The 26,373-nt window shown below is 41.5% G+C and overlaps 1 protein-coding gene across 3 annotated transcripts in view; it reads left to right on the top strand.

Moving 5' to 3' along the window:
- Positions 1 to 26,373, top strand: part of ATAD2B (ATPase family AAA domain containing 2B) — a 167,823-nt gene that overhangs the window by 105,531 nt on the left and 35,919 nt on the right. For all 3 annotated transcript variants that reach the window (XR_004645254.1, XM_034766601.1, XM_034766600.1), the window contains exons 23-24: positions 6,172 to 6,294; positions 18,502 to 18,639. Coding sequence is in view for 2 of the 3 variants with exons in the window: in XM_034766601.1 (XP_034622492.1) it covers positions 6,172 to 6,294; positions 18,502 to 18,639 (261 nt within the window). In the remaining variant the exon portion in view is untranslated. The remainder of the gene's footprint in view (positions 1 to 6,171; positions 6,295 to 18,501; positions 18,640 to 26,373) is intronic.

Here is a 26,373-nt window from a genome sequence, read left to right as displayed (position 1 = left end):
GATCAAAGTCTCCACCAGAGCAACCCAGAGTGTCTGTCATTTGAAGATATTGCTGGGTCCCTGAGTTCAGGATCATACGAAGCCATCTACTCTATAATGGATAGTGGCACCTTCCAGCTCAACTCAGCTCCACTCTTGGAGGATTTTTCACCTTCCTCCTCTTCATCTTCAGGTACCTAACAAGGAGCAGTTTCTGGAACTTCGGTCACCTCCACCGACTCTTTCAAGAGAAAGGGAGTACAGTAGCACCTCAGAGTTACGAACACCTCAGGAATGGAGGTTGTTCATAACGCTGAAATGTTAGTAACTATGAACAAAACATTATGGTGGTCCTTTCAAAAGTTTACAACTGAACATTAATTTAGTACAGCTTTGAAACTTTACTATGCAGAAGAAAAAATATGTTTTCCATTTATTTTTTTTAGTAGTTTACGTTTAACACAGTGCTGTACTGTATTTGAGCTCCACCCTCCCACCCCTTTTTTTGTCTCTGTTGCTGCCTGATTGTGTACTTCCAGTTCCAAATGAGGTATATGAATGACTGATCAGATTGTAACTCTGGTGTTCATAACTCTGGGGTTCTTGGGCTAATGTGCCCTACCTGTATGGATTCCATACTGGCCTGGCTGGCCTTAACACTGAAGAAACCCAAGCCATCATTCAGCTTCTCTGAAGGAGTCTGCATTTTAATTGTGTCAGAAAAACCCTCAGGGACTTGTTCCTTCCCCCATACATCAAGTGTCTATGAAGTTTCAACAACCTATCTCCGAAGAGGACGGAGGAGTGCAGGATGACACTTCTCCACGCCAAGATTTCTCATCATCTTCACTGGACAAAACAATGATCTCCTACGTTCCTCCAATAATGGGGATGATTTTAAGATGAATAAAGAGCTTTTAAAGAGAGTGAAAGAGGCTCTGGAAGAATCAGAAAACATACAAGCTATTTCATATCCTGCAATCAGCTGCATAGAGCAGAATAGCCCTCCCAATTAATAAGGGAATCCTCCAGCCAGGGGAGTATTTATGGGCCATCACCCACCATCTATCACAGCAATCTCAGAAGGGTGAATGAAAATACCAGTTCTCCCCTTAGAGATCTGAATATTTCTATTCACTTCTGCTGCAGCGTTGGAATGACTGTTTATGCCGGGTATTACCACTACACTAATTTAACCATAAGTTCCTTATTAAATCCAAAGGCCAAATGGTATTTATACAATAGCTGTATACATTCCTAAAAAGCCTAAATAATAAGCAATTTACTAATCCAAACAGTAACAAAATATTTAGAATCCTAGAATCCTAGAATATCAGGGTTGGAAGGGAACTCAGGAGGTCATCTAGTCCAACCCTCTGCTCAAAGTAGGACCAATCTCCAATTAAATCAAATTTATAAGCATTCAATCAAGATACTTACAAACAGGCTAACCTCAAGGGTTTAGACCCACAATGGTCAGTCCTAACTTGGTTAGGCTGGTATTAGCAATGAATACTTTAAGAGGTTACCCTTTTATACACTTTAATAAACAAGTGAAATCATTGCCTATTGCTAACTTGGCTAAAAACCAGGTTTGGCCAGTTTGGTGTCACTGCCTGTTAAATCCTTTCTTATTATTAACTATTCCTGATAATTGGGACCTTTTTTTTGTTCTATCTTATCAGTTAAGAAGTTAGATCTTTTTGGCTGAAAAGTTTATTCTTCAGCATCTCTTCAGATCATAATTGCAAATTATTTGGCAGATTTCTCGAACAAATTACCTTCAGATCTGAAGGAGTTTGAATTGATCTATGCAGAAGGTCAATTCATTGCTACCACTCATTATAGGCAATTCTAGACTCTATGGACCTGGGAGCTATATTGCTGGCTATTGGAATTTGCAAGTGAAGGGATTCAAGTTTGTCTGTGTCAAGACTCCCTAAGGAAGTGCAGACTACAGTGCAAGACTTGACATTTAATGGGAAGGACTTGTTCAGTCCAAAGACAGACACAAAATTGCACTCCTTCAGGGATTGTTGGACCATGGTCAGATCTTTGGGCTTTTACGTCCCAAATTTTAGAAGTATTATAAATACCAGTTCTCTTCTAGGCAGAAATCCCAATCAACTACTTCATGTTTTTAACCATCAGAAACAATCAAGCCACTTCAGAAAAGAGAGAGGTTCCAAAAGAGAGAACCATCCTTATCTACTATCCAACTATCTCAGTCACAGAAGCAATAATTTTGATGCTTTGGTTGGGTATACTGCACAGGACAATGTGGATCTGTATCCCTCTCTCCTGCCACTCCCTTTATTTTGGTTCCTGCCTCTCTTTGTGGATGTCTGGACTGCAATAACATCAGACTGTTGGGTCTTGTAGTTAATCCAAGAGGGACATACCCTCCAATTTCATACCTTCCCCCATCCCTTTTCAGGAAATAATCTCATGAGTCTCATGCACCAAGAAATACATTCTCTATTGGAACTGGGTGTGATAGAGCCTCAACTGCTAGCCTTCAGAGAGAGAGGATTTTATTCCCCTTTCTTGTACTAAAGAAGAAAGGAGCTGGTGACCCATACTAGATCTCAGGCTCCTCAGCACTTAGATAACCAGTGTCAAATTTCACCTGATGATTCTTGCATCCACCATACCCTCTATAGATCACATGTACTGGTTCAGTACCCTCAACTTGCAGCACACATATTTTCATGTGCCAATACATCCATTGCACAGGAAGTTTCTCTGCTTTCTGATGCTGGATGACCACTATTAGTTCAGAATCCTCCCATTTGGCCTCTAAGCTGCACCTCGAGTTTTTTACAAAATGCCTGTCAGAAGTAACCACCTGTCTGCAATGTCAGTGTATTTACCGCACACATTACTATCTGTGTATGTGGATCCCAGAACCCCTACATCAACGCAGATCAGGGATTCTTTGATTCAGACGCTGGGTGGTGAAGGAACTGAGTGCTGGGTGGGGTTGGTTCACCCTTATGCCCTCAGAAGGGAGCATGAGGGCATGAAGGACATGTGTGTGACCCTTGTTGGACACTACCGACCTTCCAAACTGTGCAAGGGGAACCAGAGCACCATGCACAGGATTTACATGCTTAGAACATCTCAAAGAACAGTTACTATAAGATAAACAACCCTTCCTTTCTTGTATCCTCTCTGTATTTGTTACAGGTCTCTGTGGAATATGTGACTTGCTTTGCCAGTATAAGTCACCTTTATGACAGCATAACTGCATAGTCACTGAGGCTTTTACTGGTATAACTATTCTGGTAGACCAGTGGTTTCCAAACTTTTTTGATCGCGCACCCCTATCAGGAAAATATTTTTGAGTACGTACCCCCTGCTGTGCCGAAGGGTGCGTCGGGGGGGGGGGGGGGGGGAAGCCGTTCGGACTCCTGCCTGACGAAGCAAAAAACAAAAAAAAGTGCTCCTCCTGCCACGCAAGGATCCTCTTGCGCACCCCACTTTGGAGACACTGTGGTAGACTATCACACCCCTATTCAAAATTAGTTATGAAACTGAAAGTGAAACTTCCAAGTGTTGACCAGGCCTTAGAGATAAGCCCCCAACCAAAATCCTAGATCTGAAAACCCTGGACTTTGGAGGAGCGTTTATCTGGGGCCAAAGTTGTTTTTTTTTTGTTTTGGAACCATCTCTGCTGTTGTTAGGTCATCTTTAGTCTCTTTTCCACTTAAAACAAAGAATGCATACATACTGTTGTGTGAACTCAACAGGGCATAAAGCAAAATACTTTATAACCATACTTTGCCAAAAACCTCCAGGCTTGCTCTTCAAATCTATCTGCAGCTATGAGTAATTTAAAAAATGATAAAGGTAGTTAAAGCAATGTAAAATTGTATCTCCTTCCCTACCAAAAAGTGAATACATCCTTAATATACAGTCTCTGTTACCTTTGCATCCCAAAGTCTTGCACTTGCTACTCTTTTGTAGGAAGTGATTCTAGGGGCATGCAGAAGTATAGATCTAACACCCTGTTTTGGGTCAAGCTCCAGCAACCTGCTTCATTCTCTAGAAAATGGTTAACTATTTTTATGTTTATATTGCAATAGTACTTAGAATGTACTAATAATTTCCTATCTGCAGAAGTTAGTTTCCACTATTGACTGATTCTACCAGCCCTTCTAGTACTCTCAGCTTATTACTATACAGTGATGATCTTATTCACATCATATATCGTCAAGGCTATCTACACTACTATACTTGGTGAAATCTCCTGCCATTACTCATCAACTGTGAAGCACCAGTAGTGATAGCAGGAGGGAATACCAGCATAGACAAGGTATAGGAGATTTTTGTCACTTTCCTCTAATCCCAGGTGACATGATGGTAAAAATAAATTAAAATAAATAAAAAATAGGTGTCCTGTCAACACTAGCAACAGTCTTATTGTTGCTGTCCCTGTAAGGGTGATAATGCAATGGTGGGAGACTTCCCAAAGAAGTGCAGATAGTGCCTAAGAGACCAGGTTAATGAGTTTTCTCTACTTTGGCTTTTGACTCAGCAAATTCTCTCTCTGCCACAAAAATCACTACTTTAAAAGTTCTAAATAATGGTATCCTTAATTGCTCTCTTATGCTCTTCTAATGATTATCTGTAGTGATTCTCAAAGTTGGATTAAATGTGTTAATTGCACAATAATATAATTTAGCCATTAGTATTTAATGTTTGCTGTTGAAATAATTATACCATTCAGAAAAAGTAATTCAAGATGGGTTATTGGCAATCTAGTTTGTACTAAAAAAAAGAAATAACTGGATAGAAAATGGTGATGGGCATTTAGTTGAGTAAAACATATCCCACAATGCTGTTTTTCCCTAGTGCAGCTTTTCCTATTACAATCTCTGCTCATTTTCCAGCAAACTAGTGTTGGAGTACTGTCTTGTCTACATCTGAAACTAGTTGAAACCAGTAATCTCTTGAGAAATATTCTTTCACTTTTAATACTTGTGGCTCCAATTTGGACAGTGAAGTTTCCTTGGTGCCATGTCCCCCAGGTCCAACTGAATACACAGCAATCCTCTGCAGACTTACTTTCTGCCAGTTACGTTCATAATGTTAAAGCCACCAAAGAAGCAAATATCAATATCATCAGCATAATAGTCAGTTAAGCACAACCTTGAGTCTGTTACAGTATGATGTTTTTTTTACAAATAAAAAGGCAACCATAATCTGAAGCAAAGAAGTAGGCGGGTGATGTAGAAGACTACTAAAAATCTTAATACTATTGACACTAGACTCTGGAAGGTTTTTTTTATACAGCAGATTCAGGAATAAATGACTTTTCCAGGTTTTTCATATAAGACTGAGGTCTCCATAGTCCCTTGTAATTTTTAAGTGTTTTAAACTAAATAGACCAGTAATACTCACTTCAGTAACCCACTCAGCAAACTGATTTCCTGGTTTGTTTGTCGCTGAAGATCAGTTCATTGAGGTGGCAGCAGGCCCTGTGTGAACGATGTCATGAGAGAATACCACAGTATCCTCTGGCCTAATTACAGGGACTCTGTACTATCTTGAAGCAGTCAAGGCCACATCTAATTGTTCAATGGTACTTTTCCCACTTCTGATTCTCTGATGAGGGTTCCTGGTGATGCCGGCTTTGTGATCCCATAGCATATCTGTTTGGAAACCACGGGAAATAGAACTTAACACTTTGTTGCATAGGTTCTTCTTTTGTCTACCAAGCTTGACAAATTTTTAGGCATCACTTTCTACTTTGATATAAATTAATCTATTTAGGATGGTGGAAGCCCAGTTGTTGGCGTTGGAGAAACTCTACCAATGATCAACTCAAAGCAACAGTTTTCCACCTTAGAAAAATTCTGTATTGCCCAATAGTTAAATTGTTTTTAAATTCGTGTGATCCATATGCGAACTACTAATTTAAAAAAAAAGAAAAGGGGGGGAAAAAAGGGAAACTGAAGTGCGACATGTACTCCACAGGGGCACCGGCTTTCAGACCTAATGTGACTGTGGTCTTTCTTCATTTTTCTTATATTTGTTTGATTTGCTGGGTTTTTTTCTTCCATTTCAAGGTATGTATTGTTACTGTAATAGCTATATTATTAAAATATAGTAAAAACACACACAGATATATAAGAATGTGTGTAAAAATAAGTAAAACTAATGTCTTATAATAACTTTTTTTTATAGATAAAATAATTAGACACAGAGCTTGTACCTTGAAGGACACAGCACATGCCATAATTGCTGCTGAGCTGGATCCCGAATTTAATAAAATGTGTGAAGAAATCAAGGAAGCGAGAAGAAAAAGAGGTAAGTTTTGGAACTTTAATCTAAAGAAATATTTATTGTAGTGCAAAATATCAGATAACATAGTTAAATAAAAATAGGCATAAAGTCAAAGCTAAAAAATATAAACGTTTGTATAAAAATTTGAGAAGTTTAAAAGCAAAAGCAGGTGTACTAAATTGCCTGGCAGAGGAAAAAATCATTGATAGAAAAGGTATTACTGAACATGGTGGAATAATGTAATACCTGGCTATAAACTATACAGAAAGGACAGATTAGGTGAAGCGTGGTTGGTGGTGTATCTAAAAAGTTTCCATAGGATCTAGTGGGATAAATATCCTGATCGGAGAGCATTGCAGTTGGATACATATGGATTCAAATCCCAAGCTGCAAGAGTACAAATATACCTCTGGGTCAAGAAAAGAATGCTGAGTGCACAATGTTGAGAGAGTTCACACAGGCAGCAAAGTTTAACAAAAAAAAAATAAAATAATGGGACTTCACCTATTCACATATTACCTGCTCAAATATCACAATAAGCCGAGAAGAAATTTCGTTAAATTTTAAATGAATGCTTCTTGAAACAGCCTTCTAGAGCACATAGTAGTAGATGCTATTCTCAACATAGACCCAAGTGACCACACTATAATCAACATCCTACGGGGGAGGAAAGATATCAAAAACTAACACAATGACACTAAACTTTAGAAAGGGAGGTTTCAGTAGTATCAATAAGCTAGTCAAAATAGCCCTAAAATCAAAAGCAGAGGAAATAAAGGATGTTACTTAAGAAAACAACAGTTTCATATATTCTAGGGCCAGAAGGCACTATTGTGATCATCTAGTCTGACTTCCCTAAATTCCTGTTGGAATAGAGCATTTTTTTTTTGATGACCATCCAATCTTGATTTAAAGATGTCCAGTGGTGGAGTATCGACCACATCTAGCAATAAGTTGTGTCAATGGCTAATTACCCACGCGGTTAAAAATTTCCATATTATTTCTAGTCTAAATGTGTCTAGCTTCAACGTCCAGCTATTGGAACTTGTTATAGCTTTAACTGCTAGGTTGAAGAGTCCTCAGAAATCCAAATTCTCTTCCTCCATTTAGGAACTTGGAATGTGATCTAGTTACCTCCATACCTTCTCTTTAATAAACTACATAGCTTGAGCTCCTTGAGTCTCACTATAATGCATGTTTTCCAATCCTTTAAGCACTCTTGTGGCTTTTCTTGGAACTCTGCAGTTTATCAACATTCTTCTTGAATTGACACCAAAACTGGACATTAAGTATTCCAGTAGCAGTTGCACCTGAGCCAAATACAGAGGTAATATAACCTCTCTGCTTCTGCTTTATTTGTTGATTCCCCTGTTTGTACATCCAAGGATTGCATTAGCCATTTTGGCCATGAGATCACACTGGGAGTTCATATTCAGCTTATTATTCACCATGGCCCCAAGCCTTTTTCAGAGTCACAGCTTTCCAGGATAAAGTCCATCTTGTGAGTAAAGCCTACATTCTTTTTTCCTTGATGTATAGCTTTGTTTGGTGTATTGAAACACACATTGTTTGCTTACATCAAGCTTAACAATTGATCCAGATCACACTGTATCAGTGACCTGTCCTTTTTTGTTGTTTATCACTACCGCATTTTGAGTCCTCTGAAAACCTTATCAATGGTGATTTTGTTCCAGGTCATTGACAAAAATGGTAAATAGCGTAGAGCCATGAACTGATCCTTCTGGAACCACACTAGAAGCACACCTGCTCAATGATGATTCCCCATTTACAGTTTTGTTTTGAAACTTAACAGTTAGCCAGTTTTTAATCTATTTCATGTGTTCCATATTGATTTTGAATTGCCTTAGTTCTTTAATCAGAATGTTGTGCAGTGGCAAGTTGCATACCTTACAGAAGTCTATTACATCAATGCTATTAACTTTATCTGCCAAATCTGTAACCTAATCAAAAAGATACCAACTTAATTTGACAGGATCTAATTTCCACAAACCCATAATTATCTTACCCTCCTTTAATTCTTTATTAATAGACCTGTATTAGCTATTATGTTATTTTCCCTAGAATCGATGTCAGACTGACAGGCTTATGGTTATCTGGGTTGCCCTGTTTACAATTGTTAAATACACCTGTACCCCGATATAACGTGACCCGATATAACACGAATTTGGATATAATGCGGTAAAGCAGCACTCTGGGGGGGTGGGGCTTTGCACTCCGGTGGATCAAAGCAAGTTCGATATAACGCAGTTTCACCTATAAAGTGGTAGGATTTTTTGGCTCCCGAGGACAGCGTTATATCGAGGTAGAGGTGTATTGGCATAATGGTAGCTTTTCTGCAGTCTTTTGGATCTTCCCAGATGTTCTAAGACGTATTTAAAATCAACATTAACAGTCCAGAGAGCCCCTAGTCCAGCTCTTCTAAACTCTCGGATGCAAGTTATCTGGACCTATTGATTTAAAAAGGTTTAACTTTCGTAGCTGCTGTTTTTAGTGTTGGAATGGAAAGTATTTCATCATCATGATATGAATATATAGAATCATAGAAATATAGAACTGGAATGGACATTGATAGGTGATCTAGTCCAGACCCCTGCACTGAGACAGGACTAAGTATTATCTAGACCATCCCAGACAGGTGTTTGTCTAACCTGTTCTTAAGAACCTACATAGGTAATTTGTTCCTAACTGTAAGGGTAGTTAATCGCTGGAAGTTTTCTTAATGTCTAACCTAAATCTCCCTTACTGCAATTTAAGCCCGTTGCTTCTTGTCCTGTCCCCAGTGGTTAACGAAAATAGTTTATCACCCTCCTCTTTATAACAATCTTCTGTATACTTACGACTCTTATTGTCTCCCCTTTCAGTCTTCTTTTCTTCAGACTAAACAAACCCAGTTTTTTTAGTCTTTCTTCACAGATCATGTTTTCTAGACCATTTTTGTTGCTCTCCTCTGGACTTCCTCCAATTTGTGCGCATCTTCCTTGAAATGTATGGTACCCAGAACTTGACATAGGAATCCAGTTGAGGCCTTATCACTGCTGAGTAGAGTGGAAGAATTACTTCTCGTGTCTTGCTTATAACATTCCTGCTAATACATCTCAGAATGACAATAACTTCTTTTGCAACTGTATTACATTGTTGACCCATATTTAGTTTGTGATCCACTATGACCCCAGATCCTTTTCAGCAATACTCCTTCCTAGGCAGTCATTTCCCACTTTGTATTTGAGCAGCTGATTTTTCATTCCTAAATATAGTACTTTGCATTTGTCCTTATGGAATTTCATCCTGTTTTTCAGACCATTTCTCCAGTTTGTCAAGATCTTTTTGAGCTCAAGTGCTGTGCTCCAAAGTACATCTGTCTTTTTCCCAAATACAGAATAGAAATATTTATTGAACACTTCACCTTTTTTGTGTTAACATTGACAATTCTACCTTTTCTGTCTAGTAATGAACCAGTATTATTATTATAATGTGTTTTATAGAGCAGGGTTTTGTAGTAGAGTTTCATAAGTCCTGTGTACCTCTGAACAAAAAGGGAAGCAGGAATGCAAGAAGTAAACCTAAATATCAAGTTTCAAGAGAGTATTTGAACCAAAAAAATACCCTTCAGAATTTGGAAATCTAACCCAACTAAAGCCATTAAAAGGAGTCTAAACTCCAGAAGGTAATATGTAAGAAAAATTAAGAGGCCTATGATGGAATCCAAAGAGGAAATAAGTGAAGATCTAAAATCAAACAAGAAATTCTTTTAAGTATATCAGAATCTGGAAAGCCTGTGAAGGCATCTGCTGTATCAACAAGAATTAAAAGGAACAATTAAGGAAGATAGGGACATTACTAAGAAGCTAAATGATTTCTTTGCACTAGTCTTCACAATAAGGAGATACCTAGCGGCAGATTCTTGGTGTAAATTGTTACAGATCAACTGAAATCAATAGAGCTATGACAGTTTATACCAAGAAAATCTGCCCTTTAGCAAAGATGAGGTACTATCAGCTTCAGTAACTCAGCCAGTCTCTTACATGAATGGGTGGATGAGGTTCTGTGGCCTGCAATGTGCAGGAGGTCAGACTAGATGATCATGATTGTTCCTTCTGACCTTAAAGACTATGAGTCAATGATATTGAGCTGCCAGAGTAAGAGAATCTTGGAGCAGATTCATAAACTGAGAAGTAATACATTGCCAGGTCCAGAAAGTTATTCACCCAAGAGTTCTCTAGAGCTTAAAAATGAAGTGACTGAGCTGCTAGCAAAAATAGCTGCCTGTGCAACCTTAATAGGGCCCCTTTCTGCACATGCATTATTATAGTCTTTAATTGCATGATCATGAACTACTTATCACACTCTAACAAATGTCATCTGTGTATGTGCAAACTGAGATTTTTCAAGAGTTTATAACTTGGCCAAATTTGAGCATTTTTTTCACAGGAATAGCAAAAGGCATGTTTTGCACCATGTCAAATTTCAAGTCCTGGCTCCAACGCATGGAGTTTATCAGAGAAATGGCTGTAAGAATTTCTATTAACATGGGGAAAAATAACTTACTTTCCCCTGATCTCATTCTCAGAAACAGCTGAATCATTTTTTGCTAACCTTGCCCCCCAAAATTAGCCTGAGGCAGATGCCTGGAATGGAAAATTTTAGTTGTAATGGTTTAAGTATGGCAAAGTTATAAGCAGTTGAAAAGGTTCTTATAATAGGAAGTGTTGGGCAACCTTAACTTAAAGACAGTGTTACCAGCTCTACGTGTAAATAGGCTGTAGGGGTAAAATAAGAAACTAAAGACAAACATTACATCTGGAGCTGATAAATAGATCAAAATGATAATTAAAAATCGAGTAATAAAACATGTAAAAGATCATGGAATTATAGACTATCAGGGTTGGAAGGGATCTCAGGAGGTCATCTAGTCCAACCCCCTGCTCAAAGCAAGACCAATCCCCAACTAAATCATCCCAGCCAGGGCTTTGTCAAGCCTGACCTTAAAAACCTCTAAGGAAGGAGATTTCACCACCTCCCTAGGTAACGCATTCCAGTGCTATCACAATATAATAGGATCCAATCAGCATTATTTCAATAAAGGAAAATCATGCCTTGCTAATCTGCAAGTTTCTTTGACTATGTCAGTATAGTAATGGTGTCCCTAGCCTCTGTTTGTCAGAAGGTGGTGATGGACGGCAGGAGAGAGATCAGTTGATCATTACCTGTTAGGTTCACTCCGTCTGGGGCACCTGGCATTGGCCACTGTCGGTAGACAGATACTGGGCTGGACGGACCTTTGGTCTGACCCAGTACAGCCATTCTTATGTTCTTATTTAGACCAGGGATGGCCAACCTGTGGCTCCAGAGCCACATGCGGCTCTTCAGAAGTTAATAAGCGGCTCCTTGTGTAGGCACTGACTCCGGGTCTGGAGCTACAGGTGCCAAATTTCCAATGTGCCAGGGGGTGCTCACTGCTCAACCCCTGGCTCTGCCACAGGCCCTGCCCCCACTCCACCTCTTTCTGCCCCCTCCCCTGAGCCTGCCATGCCCTCGCTCCTCCCCTCTCCCTCCCAGGGCCTCCTGCATGCCATGAAACAGCTGGTCGGGAGGCACGGGGAAGGAGGGGGAGGTGCTGATCGGCAGGGCTGCTGACGTATTACTGTGGGTCTTTGGCAATGTATATTGGTAAATTCTGGCTCCTTCGCAGGCTCAGGTTGGCTACCCTTGATTTAGACTTTCAAAAGATCTAGGGCCCTTGCAATATACTACTGAATTGAGCAGTCATGATGTCGGAGGCAAATTATTATAGTGGATCAAAAAGAGAGCGAAATCCAAGTAAGAATTAAAGGTTAATTTTCATTATGGCAAAAAACAGTGTGCAGCAACTTTCTGTATGAGGACCGTTGTTGTTTAATATATTTTTAATAAGCTGGATAAAGGGTGAAGGGGAAAACATTTACAGATGGAACAAAATTTTTAGTCAAGTCCAACGAGGACTGAGAGAAACTCTAGAAGGACTGTAAGTTGGGTGAATCAGCAACATATTGGTTGATGAAATTCATTGTTGTTCTTTGACTAGTGTCCCTATGGGTGCTCCATGGTAGGTACGCTTGTGTCCCTGCACTGCCAGAGAACTTTGGTAGCAGTGTCCATTCGGCCTGCACGTGTTTCCCCCCCCACCCCCTTGTGCTCTGCCATGAGGCTAACCAGTGCGTGTGGGCGAACCTCCCCCCCCCCCCCTTATTTCCTTCTCAACCACCTATGGCTAGACATGGAGCTGTTAGCAGTCCGTTCATCGGATTGTTATCTTTCTCTTAGCACTTCAGTAGTTAGTTAATCCCCTTCTTAGTTGTAGAGCTTCCTTTATTTTCTTTCTTTTGGGGGGGGGGGTAAACTTTTTATTTCCCTCCTTTGTCTGGGGTTGCCCCAGCATGGGGTATGCCTGGCTTTAAGAGGTGTGTCTCATGCAAGGAAGCTATCCCTGTAATGAATAAACATTCCCGCTGCATTCATTGCCTTGGGGAAAGCCACATTTCCCAAAAGCGGGGTCTCTGTCAACGACTCAAGTCCATATCTTGGAAAGACAGAGAACTGAGACTAAAACTCCTCCTCATGGAGGCAGCTCTTCAGCCTTCCCTGGACCCACATCAGGAGTCATCCAAACGGTGCAAATCTTCCTCTCTTTTATAGCCCTCAACATTTATAGACTGTGGGTTGAAGATAATAGCCGCAGACCCCTCATGTAAGTTTTCAAAAAAAGAGGGCCATGAGCCTCCAGAGAGAGCCCTGAGCTAGCCGAAAAAGATCACTGTCTTGTTCGGTATCATCGATACTGTCAGTACCGAGACAATCTAAACACAATATCCCTAGCTAACAAAAGTCTGAAGCAGCAGGTACCATTCACGCATCTAAGGATCTGATGGGCATATGCACCAAAGCAACAGTAATGACAGATAAAAGCAGGAACCGAGACCACACCACTGCTAAGACGGTGCTGCTGGTCTGAGTGTTACCATTAGCAACATCAAGAGTGAGGCATCCAGCCTCTGAGCACTCCGTATGGCCCAGATCACCGATCTCTTCAGTGCTGCTGACAACCACCACTGACAACCACCATCGGCACTGAGTAGGTCGGCACTGCAGGAATTTAGACACTCTAGAGACCTCATGGTATCTGACATACCAAAGTTTCCCTTGCTCTATACCAGTGCTAAGTTTACTTTGGACGCTGGACTCTCCCCCGGTACCATGTCATGCACCTCCGTTCTCCAATGGTGAATTGGATTAGTGAACAGGAGGAGGTCGTTTCCCATTCCTCCTCCCATGTTCCTAATAGTGCCCACTACCAACTTGTTTGCTCCTCAACCAACATGGTATGGCCAACCGTAGGCGCCACTACCGGGACCCTTCCACCGCCCCAGTGGCCCTACTGGGATCCCTGGGCGGCATACAGACTCCATGTCTCCCGAGCATCTAGTGTGGCCCACCATAAGTCTTTGAGGCGCTTTCCCTCAGCCACGGTATTCAGAGCCTCCGAACATCCAGAGGAGATCATGGAGGGAACCAGAGGGTGGATTCAAGGGGAACAACATCTCTTCCTCCTCTCCAGACAAAGCAGTGATGCCCCCTCCACCATCCCTCGTAGATGACTTCAGACTATTTCAAGAGCTAGCTAAAAGGGTGGCAGATGTATTGCAGCGTCCTCTTAAGAAGGTAAAAGACACCTATCAGAAAATCTTGGATATCTTGCACTCCTCATCTTCCTCCAGAATAGCCCTCCCCATCAACGAGGCCCTTCTTATATGGCAAATCTCTGCATCAGTCATTCCTATCGGTACACAGGCTGATAAGAAATATTACGTCCCAGCTAATACAAATATTTGCACTGTAAAAAAACAAAAGAAATAGTATTTGTCAATTCACCTAATACAAGTACTGTAGTGCAATCTCTTTTTCATGAAACTTACAAATGTAGAATTGTGTACAAAAAAAAAAAAATGAGTTGGAGGACCCATACTGGACCTCAGAGCACTGAACAAATTTGTCAAGGCTCAATAATTGAGGATGGTCAGCAGTGATTATTTCATCTTTGGAACAGGGAGATTGGTTTTCGGCCCTCCACCTCCATGATGCTTATCTCCACATATCAATCCTACTTTCCCAGAGACAGTTTTTCAGTTTTATCCTGGGCCAGGACCATTAACCAATACAGAGTATTCCTCTTTGGCCTCTCATCAGCTGCGAGAGTATTCCCCAAGGTCTTATCCGTAGTGGTGGCTTACCTACGCTTCCAATGGATAATGATCTATCCCTACCTGGATGCTTGTCTCCTCAGAGCCCACTCCTTCAGCAAGGCTTACCGGGTCACTCAAACTTCTGTAGACTTGTTCATGGACCTGGATTTACAGATCAACGTCCAAAAATAGATGTTCACCCCTGTACAGTGATTCATATAAGCTGATCTCAACTCGTTATAGGCGCGGGCGCTCATGCCACACCACAGGTTCCACACTTTGGCCATGCTCCTAGAGGCAGTACAAACCAGCCCTAAAATATTAGCCAGACACTGCCTCCAACTTCTTGGGCATATGGCTGCAGCACATCTGTGATATCTCATGCCAAACTTCACATGAAGTGCCTCCAGAAGTAGTTCAGCTCGGTCTATACAAACTATACAAACCTCTGTCACTGCCCCCCAAAGTCAAACACTCTATAGACTCGTGGAAAGACCCAGCAAATGTCTTTCCAGGGATCCTCTTCTCACAAACTTCCCCATTGTCACTTCTCACCACTGACACGTCCCTCATGAAATGGAGCGCATATCTCAACAGTCTTTTGACACACGGCAAGTGGTCATCCATGGAGATGTCTCTTCGCATCAACCTCCTCGAACTCAGAGCGCTCAGGAACGCCTGTGCCACTTCCTTCCACTGATCAAGGGTATGCACACGAGAGTCTTGACAGACAACATGGCATGTATGTAATGTATAAATTGTCAGGGAGGTGTCAAATCATGCTCCCTTTGCACAGAAGCACTAAAGCTATGGAACTGGTACATTTCCCACAGTATCAGCGGCCTATCGTCCAGAAGTACAAAACTCGATAGCGAACACTGTCGCAAGCTCCCATAGGATCACAAATGGGTGATTAACTCAGCAATACTACATGACATATTCAGGCGGTGGGGGACACCGACTATAGAACTGTTCACTACATACCTGAACAAGAAGCACCCATGCTGCTGCTTCAGGGAAAGAATAGGACAACACTGCTTAGGGGACACTCTCCTTTTTCCATGGGACAAGGACTTTGTCTATGCTTTCCCTCCATTCCCTCTACTATCGAAAGTATTGTTAAAAATAAAGAGAGAGAGCAAATGTCATACTTATTACTCCCTCCTGGCTGAGACAGACGTGGTACCCTTACTTGTCAAAACTGGCAATATGCCTATCGATCTCTCTCCAGTCAAGTCCATACCTCCTCTTGCAAAATGAAGGACGCAGTCTCCATCCCAGCCTGTGGATATTCCAATTTAAGGCCTGGCTTCTTCATGGTTCCAGCACATAGAAAGGTCCTGCTCTGCAGAGGCACAGGAAGTGTTACTACACAGTAGAAAATTGGCTACCCATCATACCTACTTGCAAAAGTGGACAAGGTTTCATGTCTGGTGCAATTCCAGACAGATTTCCCCAACATCTGCTACTCTCCCGATTGTTTTAGATTATATATTGACTCTCTCAAGAAATCAGGACGATCTCTCAGTTCACTTAAAGTTCATCTAGCTGCCTTCCCCAAACAAACAGAAGGGTACTCCGTGCTCTCCCACCCAACCACAAATAGATTCCTCAGGGGTATAGTAAACCTTTTTCCCCAATTCAGACATCCTACACCAACAAGGGACCTAAACTTAGGCAGCCTAGTCAGGCTCTTTAATACTTTTGAACCCATGGCTATTTGTTTGCTCACACACAGCCTTCCTGGTGGTGATGGCCTCAGCGAGAAGAATAGGGGAAATACAGCACTAATACACCACCCTTATGTAGTACTCTTTCGGGACAAGGTTTCTCTCAGACCACACCTGAAGTTCATCCCCAAGATGACCTCGTCTTTTCACATAAACCAACTGATTCATCTCTCGACCTTTTACCCTAAGCCTTACCATAATAGGCTATATTGCATGCACTAGAGGTTAGGAGAGTCCTGGCCTTTTACCTGGGCGGGATGAAGGCCTTTAGGAAATCTCTTACGCTTTTCCTCTCCATTGCGGAAAGGTCTAACGGAGCAGTGATAGCATCCTAAAGACTCTCCAAAAGGGTCTCGAACTGTATCACACTGCTATCACCTCCATCCGGAATATGCACACAATGAAACTGAAAGGCAGTGAATTCAAAACAGATAAAATAAACAACACTTCACACAATGCATAATTAAACTCTGGAACTCGTGACAGAATGTTGTTGAAACCAACAGTTTAGCATGATAGAGTCATTGGACATTGATATACATAATAGGAATATACAGAGTTATAATTCAGTAAATAGTTTTTAGAAGTTTTAAAAGGAATATAAAACTTACTGCTTTGGGGTTTATGAAAATCTCTTAACTATTGGATGTTAAATGAAGATTCCCATGTGGGACAAATTATCCAACAGCTGCCAACTTTGGGGTTTCTTGCACCTTTCTCTGAAGCATCTGGGGCTGGCCACTGTCAACAGAGACGTGACACTAGACTAGATGGACCTTTGGTCTATGTACCCATGTAATAAAAGGCATGTGCCACAGCAGTGGGTATGTAGCAAATCATAATGTTTACATAAATATTGCTTTAACTCTGTGTCTATGGGATCTTTTATAAAACATACCTAAACAATGTGGTAATAGGCTCACTACAGCAGAATTACAGCCATGAATTAAAAAAAAGGAAAGAATGGCTGAAAATATTTGATTAATTAATATCACAGAATGTAACCAACTATACCTGACTGTTAGTTGCAAAAGCAAAAAGCAGTCATCATTTCTGTTACTTGTTATTGATATGAGGATTCAGGTAGACTGTGAAACAAATACACTTTGCAACAGGGAGTATGCATATAATATATATAAAATACAGTAATGTAAACGTTTACTTAAATATCTTAATTGTTCATGTGGAAAGTTTTTCCCCAAATGTATTGAGGGAATGTAATGAATCCTAAGACTGGAAAATTTATTGAACATTGCGTCATGAATAGAAATCCTTTATAAAATGCTAATACAAATTTGTATTTACTTTAAATAGTTTATTTAAAATAAGTGGAAATAGAAAACTGTCAACATGAAGTTGCTTTTGGACCTTATTCTTTTATTTAGATAATCTGGGCTAGGACAGGAAAATATGGATTAAAAAAAAGAATAGGGTTTGTGTTCCAAAATATGGAATTAATTGTTAAAATTACTTATCATGTGACTTACAAAGAGAGCCATATTTTTCTAAGGCCTGGTCTACACTAAAAAGTTAGGTTGACCCAGCTTCATTGCTCAGTTGTGTGAAAAATCCACATCCCTGAGGCTAGGTCTACACTACCCACCTGAATCGGCGGGTAGAAATCGACCTCTCGGGGATCGATTTGTCGCGTCCCATCGGGACGCGACAATCGATCCCCAAATCGACGCTCTTACTCCACCAGCGGAGGTGGGAGTAAGCGCCGTCGACAGGAAGCCGCAGAGGTCGATTTTGCCGCCGTCCTCACAGCAGGGTAAGTCGGCTGCGATACGTTGAATTCAGCTACGCTATTCACGTAGCTGAATTTGCGTATCTTAAATCGACTCCCCTCTGTAGTGTAGATGTAGCCTGAGTGACGTAGTTAAGCTGACAGGGTGTAGACAACACTTCTGTTGATCTAGTTACCACCTCTCAGGGAGGTGGATTACCTACGTTGATGAGTGAACCCCTCCCATCGGCGTAGGCAGTGTCTACACTGAAGTGGTACACAACTGTGTTGCTGCAGCGTTTCAAATTCAGAAAAGCCTTAAGCCATCATATCTGACAGTTTTTAACATTTTATGTCCAATAAATTCTAATGCCTGCTAAAAAGCAAATATTGTTCATTTAAATCTTGGTTTAGCAATGTTCATCTAAATATGTTAATTGCTATGTTTTTAATGCAATACTATGTTCTAGGCTTCTTTTTGTGTTTGGTTTATGCAGCTCAGATTATTTAAATAGGTATGCTTATCTTTTATGTGCAGGCTTATCAGTAACAGCAGAGCAAATAAATCCTCATGGTTCCACTGTACGGAAAACAGAAACTAGAGTTGAAGAGGCATTTCGGAACAAACAAAAAAATGCAATAGCAGTTTGGCACAACTCTGCAAATAAATGTGCATGTGAGTACTTCAGATCACATTGTATCGAAGCGAGAACCACTAGCCCAGAGAGCAATGATCATGGATTTGATACGCACCTAGAAAAGGACTATTATTTCTATAAAATATCTGTTTTAGTTAGTGATTTCTTTTTTATTTCCACTGTAGAAAAACCACATTAGCCACACAGCGCTTGTGTCTTTGAGGCATCCATTTTCCAACTTCATTAAATCTCTGCTTAGGCAACCATTGAAAGGAAGTGGAAAGCAGGATTTCAAACTGTTTTTGCAATGCAAAAAAATACAAGCATTACAATAGCTTTAAAAATATTTTTTTCTGTAAAATAAGTAAAAAATTCTCTCTCTGTGGTTAGAATTATCTTAAGCAGGTTTTCAGCTTATGTTTTTTGTGTTTCACATTTGTACATAAGTAAATATTTCCTGTGTTAAGTTGTCTACAAAGCAGTTTTTTTATGGTAGATATTGGTTTTTTTTTTTTTTTTTTTTTTTTTTTTAGGGGTCCAGTTGTGAGCAACTTAAGTGTTGGAAGGGAGAGGGATAGCTCAGTGGTTTGAGCATTGGCCTGCTAAACCCAGGGTTGAGAGTTCAGTCCTTGAAGGGGCCTCTTAGGGATCTGGGGCAAAAATTAGTACTTGGTCCTGCTAGTGAAGGCAGGGGGCTGGACTTGATGACCTTTCAGGGTCCCTTCCAGTTCTAGGAGATAGGTATATCTCCATTAATTTAATTTAAGTGTCCAGTGCTAAAAGCTGATGGGCACCCGCAACTTACTTCATGTAAATGAATGGAAGATGAGGTTGTCCAGCACCTTGCAGAATCAGGACATCAATTCTAAAGTACAAAAGTATCTTATATTATGTTTGATGGTATATTGTATAGGTTTTCTGAATGTGGTTTAGGTAATAATAGGGACTATTAACTATTCTTGAGAGGTTTACTGATAGAAGTAATTAAATGAGCTGCGGTGAGCTTGGTTATAAAATTGTACTATGTGAGCTTATTTGACAAACCAGAATAAGGGGGCATATGAGAGGGAATGTATGTGGGCAATTCACTAAGACTAGTGAATCAGCTTCCAGTTGAAACTGTGGAGTCAATTATAAATATTTAAGCAAAAACTGGATAACTTCTTAGGGAAGTTCACATAGATTGAAGCGGGGAATTTCTTCACTGACCTTTCCTTTTTCTCTAGAGTATTTTGGGGGGAAGGGGCTGTGTGCGTGCATCCGTCCGGGCATGAGTGCTGGTCCCAGGATATGAGACACACACAAGGTGTGGTAACATCTTTTATTGGACCAAGATCTGTTGGTGGAAGAGATAAGCTTGACAAAGAGATCTCTCTTGCTTGAAAGCTTGTCTCTTCTACCAATAGAAGTTGGTCCAGTAAAAGATATTACCTCACCTGCTTTGTGTATGTTTTTGGCATAGTAATAATACTACCTTCCTGGCACCAAAAAATGTTTTGGAAATATATAGGATAGATTTGGCATCAAATAATTTCAATCTGTGGCCTGTATTTGTGGCTTTGTTTCTTGCCCATTCCTTCAGTTCCTATGCTTAAGGAATTAAAGAATCAGCAATATGAAGTAATTGTTTATGTCTGAGATGTTCTAAAATAGTGGAAGCAGAAGTTTGCTTTCTATGTTTTCATTTTGCCACAGGAATAAAGAAAAATGTGGACACTTGACACTCAAATAAAGGTAGACAAGAAGGTTGCCCATGATTGTTTGCACTCAGTCTTTATGTGCCCTAAAACGGATTGCCACACTGTGGTCCACAGAGTGCTTCCTGGTGGTGGTTGAGGTGCTGTGCTGCTGTTTCCTTCCTCCATTTCCAGCCAGGACTCTTGTGGAAAGGAGGGTCAGCTGCCACTAGTCACTGTTGTATAAAAAAAAAAGTTGCTGCTTCCTTCCTCTCTCTTCCTGACCCTCTATCGGTGACCCATTGGTAGATGTCTCAGGGGCACAGAGAGGAGCCATCAACTGAAGGAACTGCCAACTTCTCCAATGTACAAGTGCAAACTGCGCTACTGTCAAGGCACTGTCCTTGGGAAGATCTGGAGCTATGAAGAGTGGGAGAGAAGAAAACTAGGGGTCTGGCTGAGATTGGGAGCAGACAGGAGGCAATCAGTAACCTAGGTCGTAAGAAGGGAGCTGGGTTAGGCTGCTGCACAGGACTGGGGTGAGGTATCTGGGAACTAGAGGAAGAAACAGAGAATTGAATGAATAGCCAGGATGGACCAACAGTATCTTGGGGAAGAGGGTCCAGGTGGTGGAGGCACAGGATATGGAGCCTAGTGAGAAAGAATTGAGGGGAATATGGCCTAGAAACAAGCATGAGAAAGAAGTTGGGAGCAGAGGGAGTGAGGGGACAGCCTCAAGCAAAGGAAGAGCAGACTAAGCAAGGAACAAGGGAGCTTGAATGGCACGAGATTGTGGGGCAGGACTGATTTTGTGAGGTGGTGGTAAAACGGATTGCAGAAGATAATCATAGAATCATAGAAACGTAGAACTGGAAGGGACCTCAATAGGTCATCTAGTCTAATCCCCTGCATTGAAGCAGGACTAACTATTATCTAGATTATTTTGTTTATAGAAAGGAAAAAAGGAAATCCTTTGGAAGAGAGATTAAAACCGAAGTACCTTCTACAGATTTCCGGTGACTGTCATAATGTGTGGATAGTGTGTATATGATTGGTTTGGAAAGGACTGATTCTGAATGGAGGGAGAATAATTTATTTTAGAGCCAGAGTAGGATGTTTTGTGATTTACAAGTCAGTGAAATTAGGAGGGGATGAGGTAGTCTTTGCTATCAAAAAAGTTTGGCAACACTTGACTTAGAAACATAATAGTAATATCAGAAAATGATTGATATAGTTTGATTATATGGGACCAAAACTTTCCTTTATAGTTAGCATTCCTGAAACAGACTTCCATTTTTTTTCTTTAAGTCTGAAACTAAATTCAGTTTTTCCTTATATGTTGTTGATCTAGCTTTGGTGTAGTCTTTTTGTATGCAATTGCAACATCTTCCTGATCAATTTTCTCTTCCAGGAGATTTGTTTATAACATTTAGAGAATAGTTGCCAAAAATTGGGGTAAGTCATATGAAACATATAATAATAAACCCTTTTATAAAGCAAGCTGTTGCGCATCTTCTCCTTGGGAACCATACTGGAGAAGACACTTTTTTTTCCCTCCGATATTTCAATGGCTTTGCAAAATTGTAAAAAAAGAATAGGATTGTTTATGCAAAACTACTACTAAAACAAGTTTAGCAAAGAATTGAAGTTACATTTTATCAAATAAAGATTTATGGTCAAGAATAACCAAGACTTGTGCGTTTTTATATCACAAAGTCCTATAATTTGGATTTCACCTATTTACTACTTTGTGAAATTGGTGCTATACTTTTAATTTTAATGTTAGTAATGTATTTTGGAATGCTTGTTTCTCACTGATTAAAGCTCAAGGTCTCTCTCTATATCAGTGCAATTGTGTTTCTCAGGGTTAGATGACATTAGGGTGACCAGCTGTCCCGGTTTTATAGGGATAGTACCGATAGTTGGGACTTTGTCTTATATAGGTGCCTATTACCCTCCCACTCCCTGTCTCGATTTTTCACACTTGCTGCCTGGTCACCCTAGATGACATGGTGGAAAAGGCAGTTGAGCTGCATCTAAGTTGTGGCTTCCACTTTTACTACCATTGGTTGAAGCTGTCACATTGTAGATGACCTAAAAGGATTATTCTAATAGGAATTGATGAAAATTCATTCCTGAAAATACCAACTGACAGATGCCTTCAGCTTGGCTCAATTTAGCCTATTCTTTATTATGAACTACATTCTCTTCTGATACATTGGTATCCACTGAATTAAATGAAGTTACTCTGGGTTTACACCAAGAGATAAATTTGACCATATGCTTCTGATTGTGTTTACTACTTCTCTTGTGCCTCACTATCCATATGTGAAGTTCAGTGTTGTTGGTATTTTCATAATATCCCTGGCATACTGTTTTCACACTTTGACTAGATAGTTAATTCTATTTCACATTACCTTGAAAACATGGATCATTCTTACCCAGGCCTCTATGATATTTTTCTTTTTTTACTGTCAGTCAGATTTCTTAAGCAATAATGTAAGTGCAGGGTAGACTTTTCAGTTTTGTGGGTAAAATATTTTTGTAGGGAGAGAATCTTCTTTTATTGGCACTTTTGAGGGGTATATCTTGCCTTTTCTTTGGTATTAAGTTCTTGCATCCTTTTCCAAAGCTGTTAGAGCTCTGCTGTCTATACAGACAAAACCCAGGGTTTACTAAATATATAAAAGAAAATAGTAGAGATTGCAATTATAAAATGAAGCTATAGCAATTCCGAGGTCCTGGCTAGCAAATAGGCCATTGGAGTGTCAGATTAAAATTAATTTAAAATAAATACCAAAAATATAAAATCCCAACACGGTTTGTTATCCCTAGTTCAGCTACCTTGGTGGCTGTCCTAGGCTCTGGTAGCTTTCAATGTTTTTACAATTGTGTACATTAAATCTGGTAGTTCCAATGGGGAATATTTGCTAAAAATAGCTTTGTGTAGGCTCTATGTACCCTGGCAAAATAGGGAACCTGTAATTCATCAGATCCACCAGTGTTAGCAACAAGGAAAGATGAGTGTAGACAGGGCTCATGTGGACTCAAGGGTGTTTTATCACCATGGCATCTAACTTTGCCCTATGTGGAGGTGACGCTGATGTGATTTGGGTGTAAGTTTTGTGGGAACACACCAGTGACATGAGTGAAGGGTGAGTGTGATTTACAGTGGTATGACATGAGTGTGTGTGTGTGTGTGTGTGTATGTGTGTGTGTGTGTGTGAGAGAGAGAGAGAGAGAGAGAGAAGTGGTGCTGGTGATGTGTGTTGTCCCAAGTAGCTGGTAAATTAGTCACTGCTGAAGCAGATAAAAATAGATTTTGGAGGCTACAACAGCTAGAAGTGCCCCTTTAACTATTGCAATGTTGCTGTAATAAAACTTAGTTCATATTGCTGTGTCTTGCCAGTAGATGGAGCATGTACCACATTATTTTGCTGTCTTACAGTCAGATGCTTCAATATTACATCCAGATGGTCCCTGTGGGGAAGATTTGCTTTTTTGCTGTATTCAATAGCACAGTATTAAATTGGTGGAGTAGACTGACCAAGTTCTGTTCTACTTGCATAAGAACCTGCACAGCTTGTTATGTGGAGTGAGAGGTGCTCCAAATGTCTTATCCGTGTTTGACAATTGCAGGAAGGAAAATTCTTGTAGATTTATTTTAAAGCTAGTGAAGTATTAAAAATAGAATTAAATTCCAAACTTCAGGTTAAAATTTATTTCACAGCAAGTAAAAATAATATGAGAAAAATATTACTGACTTTATCCTACTAGAGTAAACCATGCTGTCTGCGAAGCTGCCTGTTGCTGAGACCAACCAAGGAAATGACGGGGGGGGGGGGGAAGTACTTCCTGAATAAAACCAATGTTTAGTGTATTATTTAAGTAAAAGCTGTGGCTTTGGATAGATTAGTCTTCACCAGTATTTGCAAATGACCTAAGTTTTGATGTCTGTTAACCTAGGGTTACCATATTTGAACATTGAAAAAAGAGGACACTCCATGGGGCCCCGGCCCCGCCCCAACTCCGCCCCTTCCCCTCCCCCGGTCCCACCCCTTTCCCCACCCCCGGCCCCGCCCAACTCCGCCCCTTCCCTGTCCCCATTCCAACCCCTTCCCCAAAGTCTCCGCCCCCTCCCCTGAGCACCCCACATTCCCCCTCCTCCCTCCCAGCCACACGAAACAGCTGCACCAATTCTAAAGTCAGGCACTCCACTAGTATAGACTCCCATGACTTTAATGAAGCTGCTCAGTGGAGGATCTGCCCCGGCGCTCAGTTTTTGGGAGCGGTCAGGACACGCAGCTCACACTGTTCTGTTTCCCAGCTCCCCAGATGCCTTGGAGCACCCAGTTCTCCTCCCTGCCCGGTAAAATCCCGGACATTTTGAGCTATTTAATTCTTTAATTCTAAAACGTAATTCTTTATATGTAGTGAACTTTGTATTTTCGTTTTGGCATTGTGTTTGCTCCTAGGATCAGGGGCAGCCAGGGTCTCCACGTGCTGGGCCCGCCACAAGCTGGGAAAAGCTCCAATGGGAGCTGTCGGAGCCAGCCCCTGCAAGCCCTGCCCCCGCAGCTCTGATTGGGCAGGTATTTCGCAGTGATCCACCACACTGCTGTGTCTCATCACAAATGGGGAGCTGAGTGCCATACAGCACACCCCAGCCCCAGGAGCTCTGATCCACTTGCAGGCAAGGCAGCCCAATGCCCATCGCAGCCAGAGCTCTGATCCCTCTGCACACTCCTGCCTTTTTCACACTGCCCTCCCCTCCTCCCCCACCACAGTCAGTGCTTTTTGGCGACTCCCCGGAGCAGCTCCCCCAGCGCTGCCCCCCACCTGTGCAATCAGCGGCGCATGGTACTCCCAGCTTTGCTGGCATCCCTGGCTTACCTTAGAGCAGGCTCTGGCGACTGCTGCTGCTCCCTGACTCTTCGGCTCTGTTTAAGAGCCAAGCTGCCCTAGTGCTACCGGCTTCAGGCACTTCTCCTACCTGGGCTCCAGCTGAGCTGCTCCTGCCAGCTCAGACTGTAAGAGCCGAGCTGCTGGCTTCAGGCAGCCCTCCCCTACCTCAGGACCCAGAGCTGGCTGGACACGTCCCTTCCCCGGCTCCAACTGAGCTGCTCGGCTCCGCCCCCTCAGACTTACAGAGCAGAGCTGCAGGAGCCAGCGTTACCGGCTTCAGGCAGCCTCCCCCCCTGCCTCGGGACCTTGCACCGTGGGAGCAGCTCAGCTGGAGCCGGGTAGGAGAAGTGCCTGGCTGGGGGCTCGGGGTCCGGAGGCGGGGGTGGGGGGTGCTGCCTGAAGCCAGTAGCGCTTGCTCGGGCAGCTTGGCTCTGTAAATCTGAGAGAGGAGGAGTGGAGCAGAGCCACAGGGGGAGAGGAAGTGCCGGCCATTTTCCCGGACATGTGTGGCTTTTCAGCAATTCCCCCCGGACGGGGGTTTGATTGCTGAAAAGCCGGACATGTCCGGGAAAAAGAGGACGTATGGTAACCCTAGTTAACCCTCTGGTGGAAGGGTAAAGAAAGCTCTGCTCCCTTTTTTTTTTTTTTTTTTGGATGGTGACAATTTTTCTAAAGCAATGTTAAAAAGAAAACATTTCCATTTCTCATCCTCTTTTCATTCTCACTCCCTCCACTCAAATTCCATTTATTCAGTTTCCTTTCCATTCTCTTTGTGATGACTTCTGAATGCTTAGCAGACGTTAACTAGCATTGACTACCGACTCTAAAACAAGCGAGAGAGCCTGAGGAAGGAGAGGAAGACTGGCTGCCCAATATTTTTAACAATTTTAACCAGTTTCTGCATTTGGGACCAAAATCTGCACTGTTTACTCTGGAATTTCAGCACCGGTGTCTGATGGCATTTTAACTGTCACCTGGATCTGAAGGGTTAAGATGACTGACACTGGTTAAAATGCTGGTAGCTGCTGATGCCTTGTCAGGCTAGTGTTCCAAGTGTTGCTGCTTCTGATAGAACTGCAGTGATGATAGCATAACAGAGGTAAAAAAAATTGTGGGCAAGAAGTATAGACCCAGCCATATAGGTCTCTGCTATATTGCTTCATTTCAAATAATAGATGGTGCAGCCTCTTA

This window comes from Trachemys scripta, chromosome 3 (genome assembly GCF_013100865.1).
Source record: "Trachemys scripta elegans isolate TJP31775 chromosome 3, CAS_Tse_1.0, whole genome shotgun sequence".
NCBI classification, from domain to species: Eukaryota; Metazoa; Chordata; order Testudines; family Emydidae; genus Trachemys; species Trachemys scripta.
Note: the sequence above shows the minus strand (reverse complement) of the source record. Positions and strands in the feature narration are given on the sequence as shown.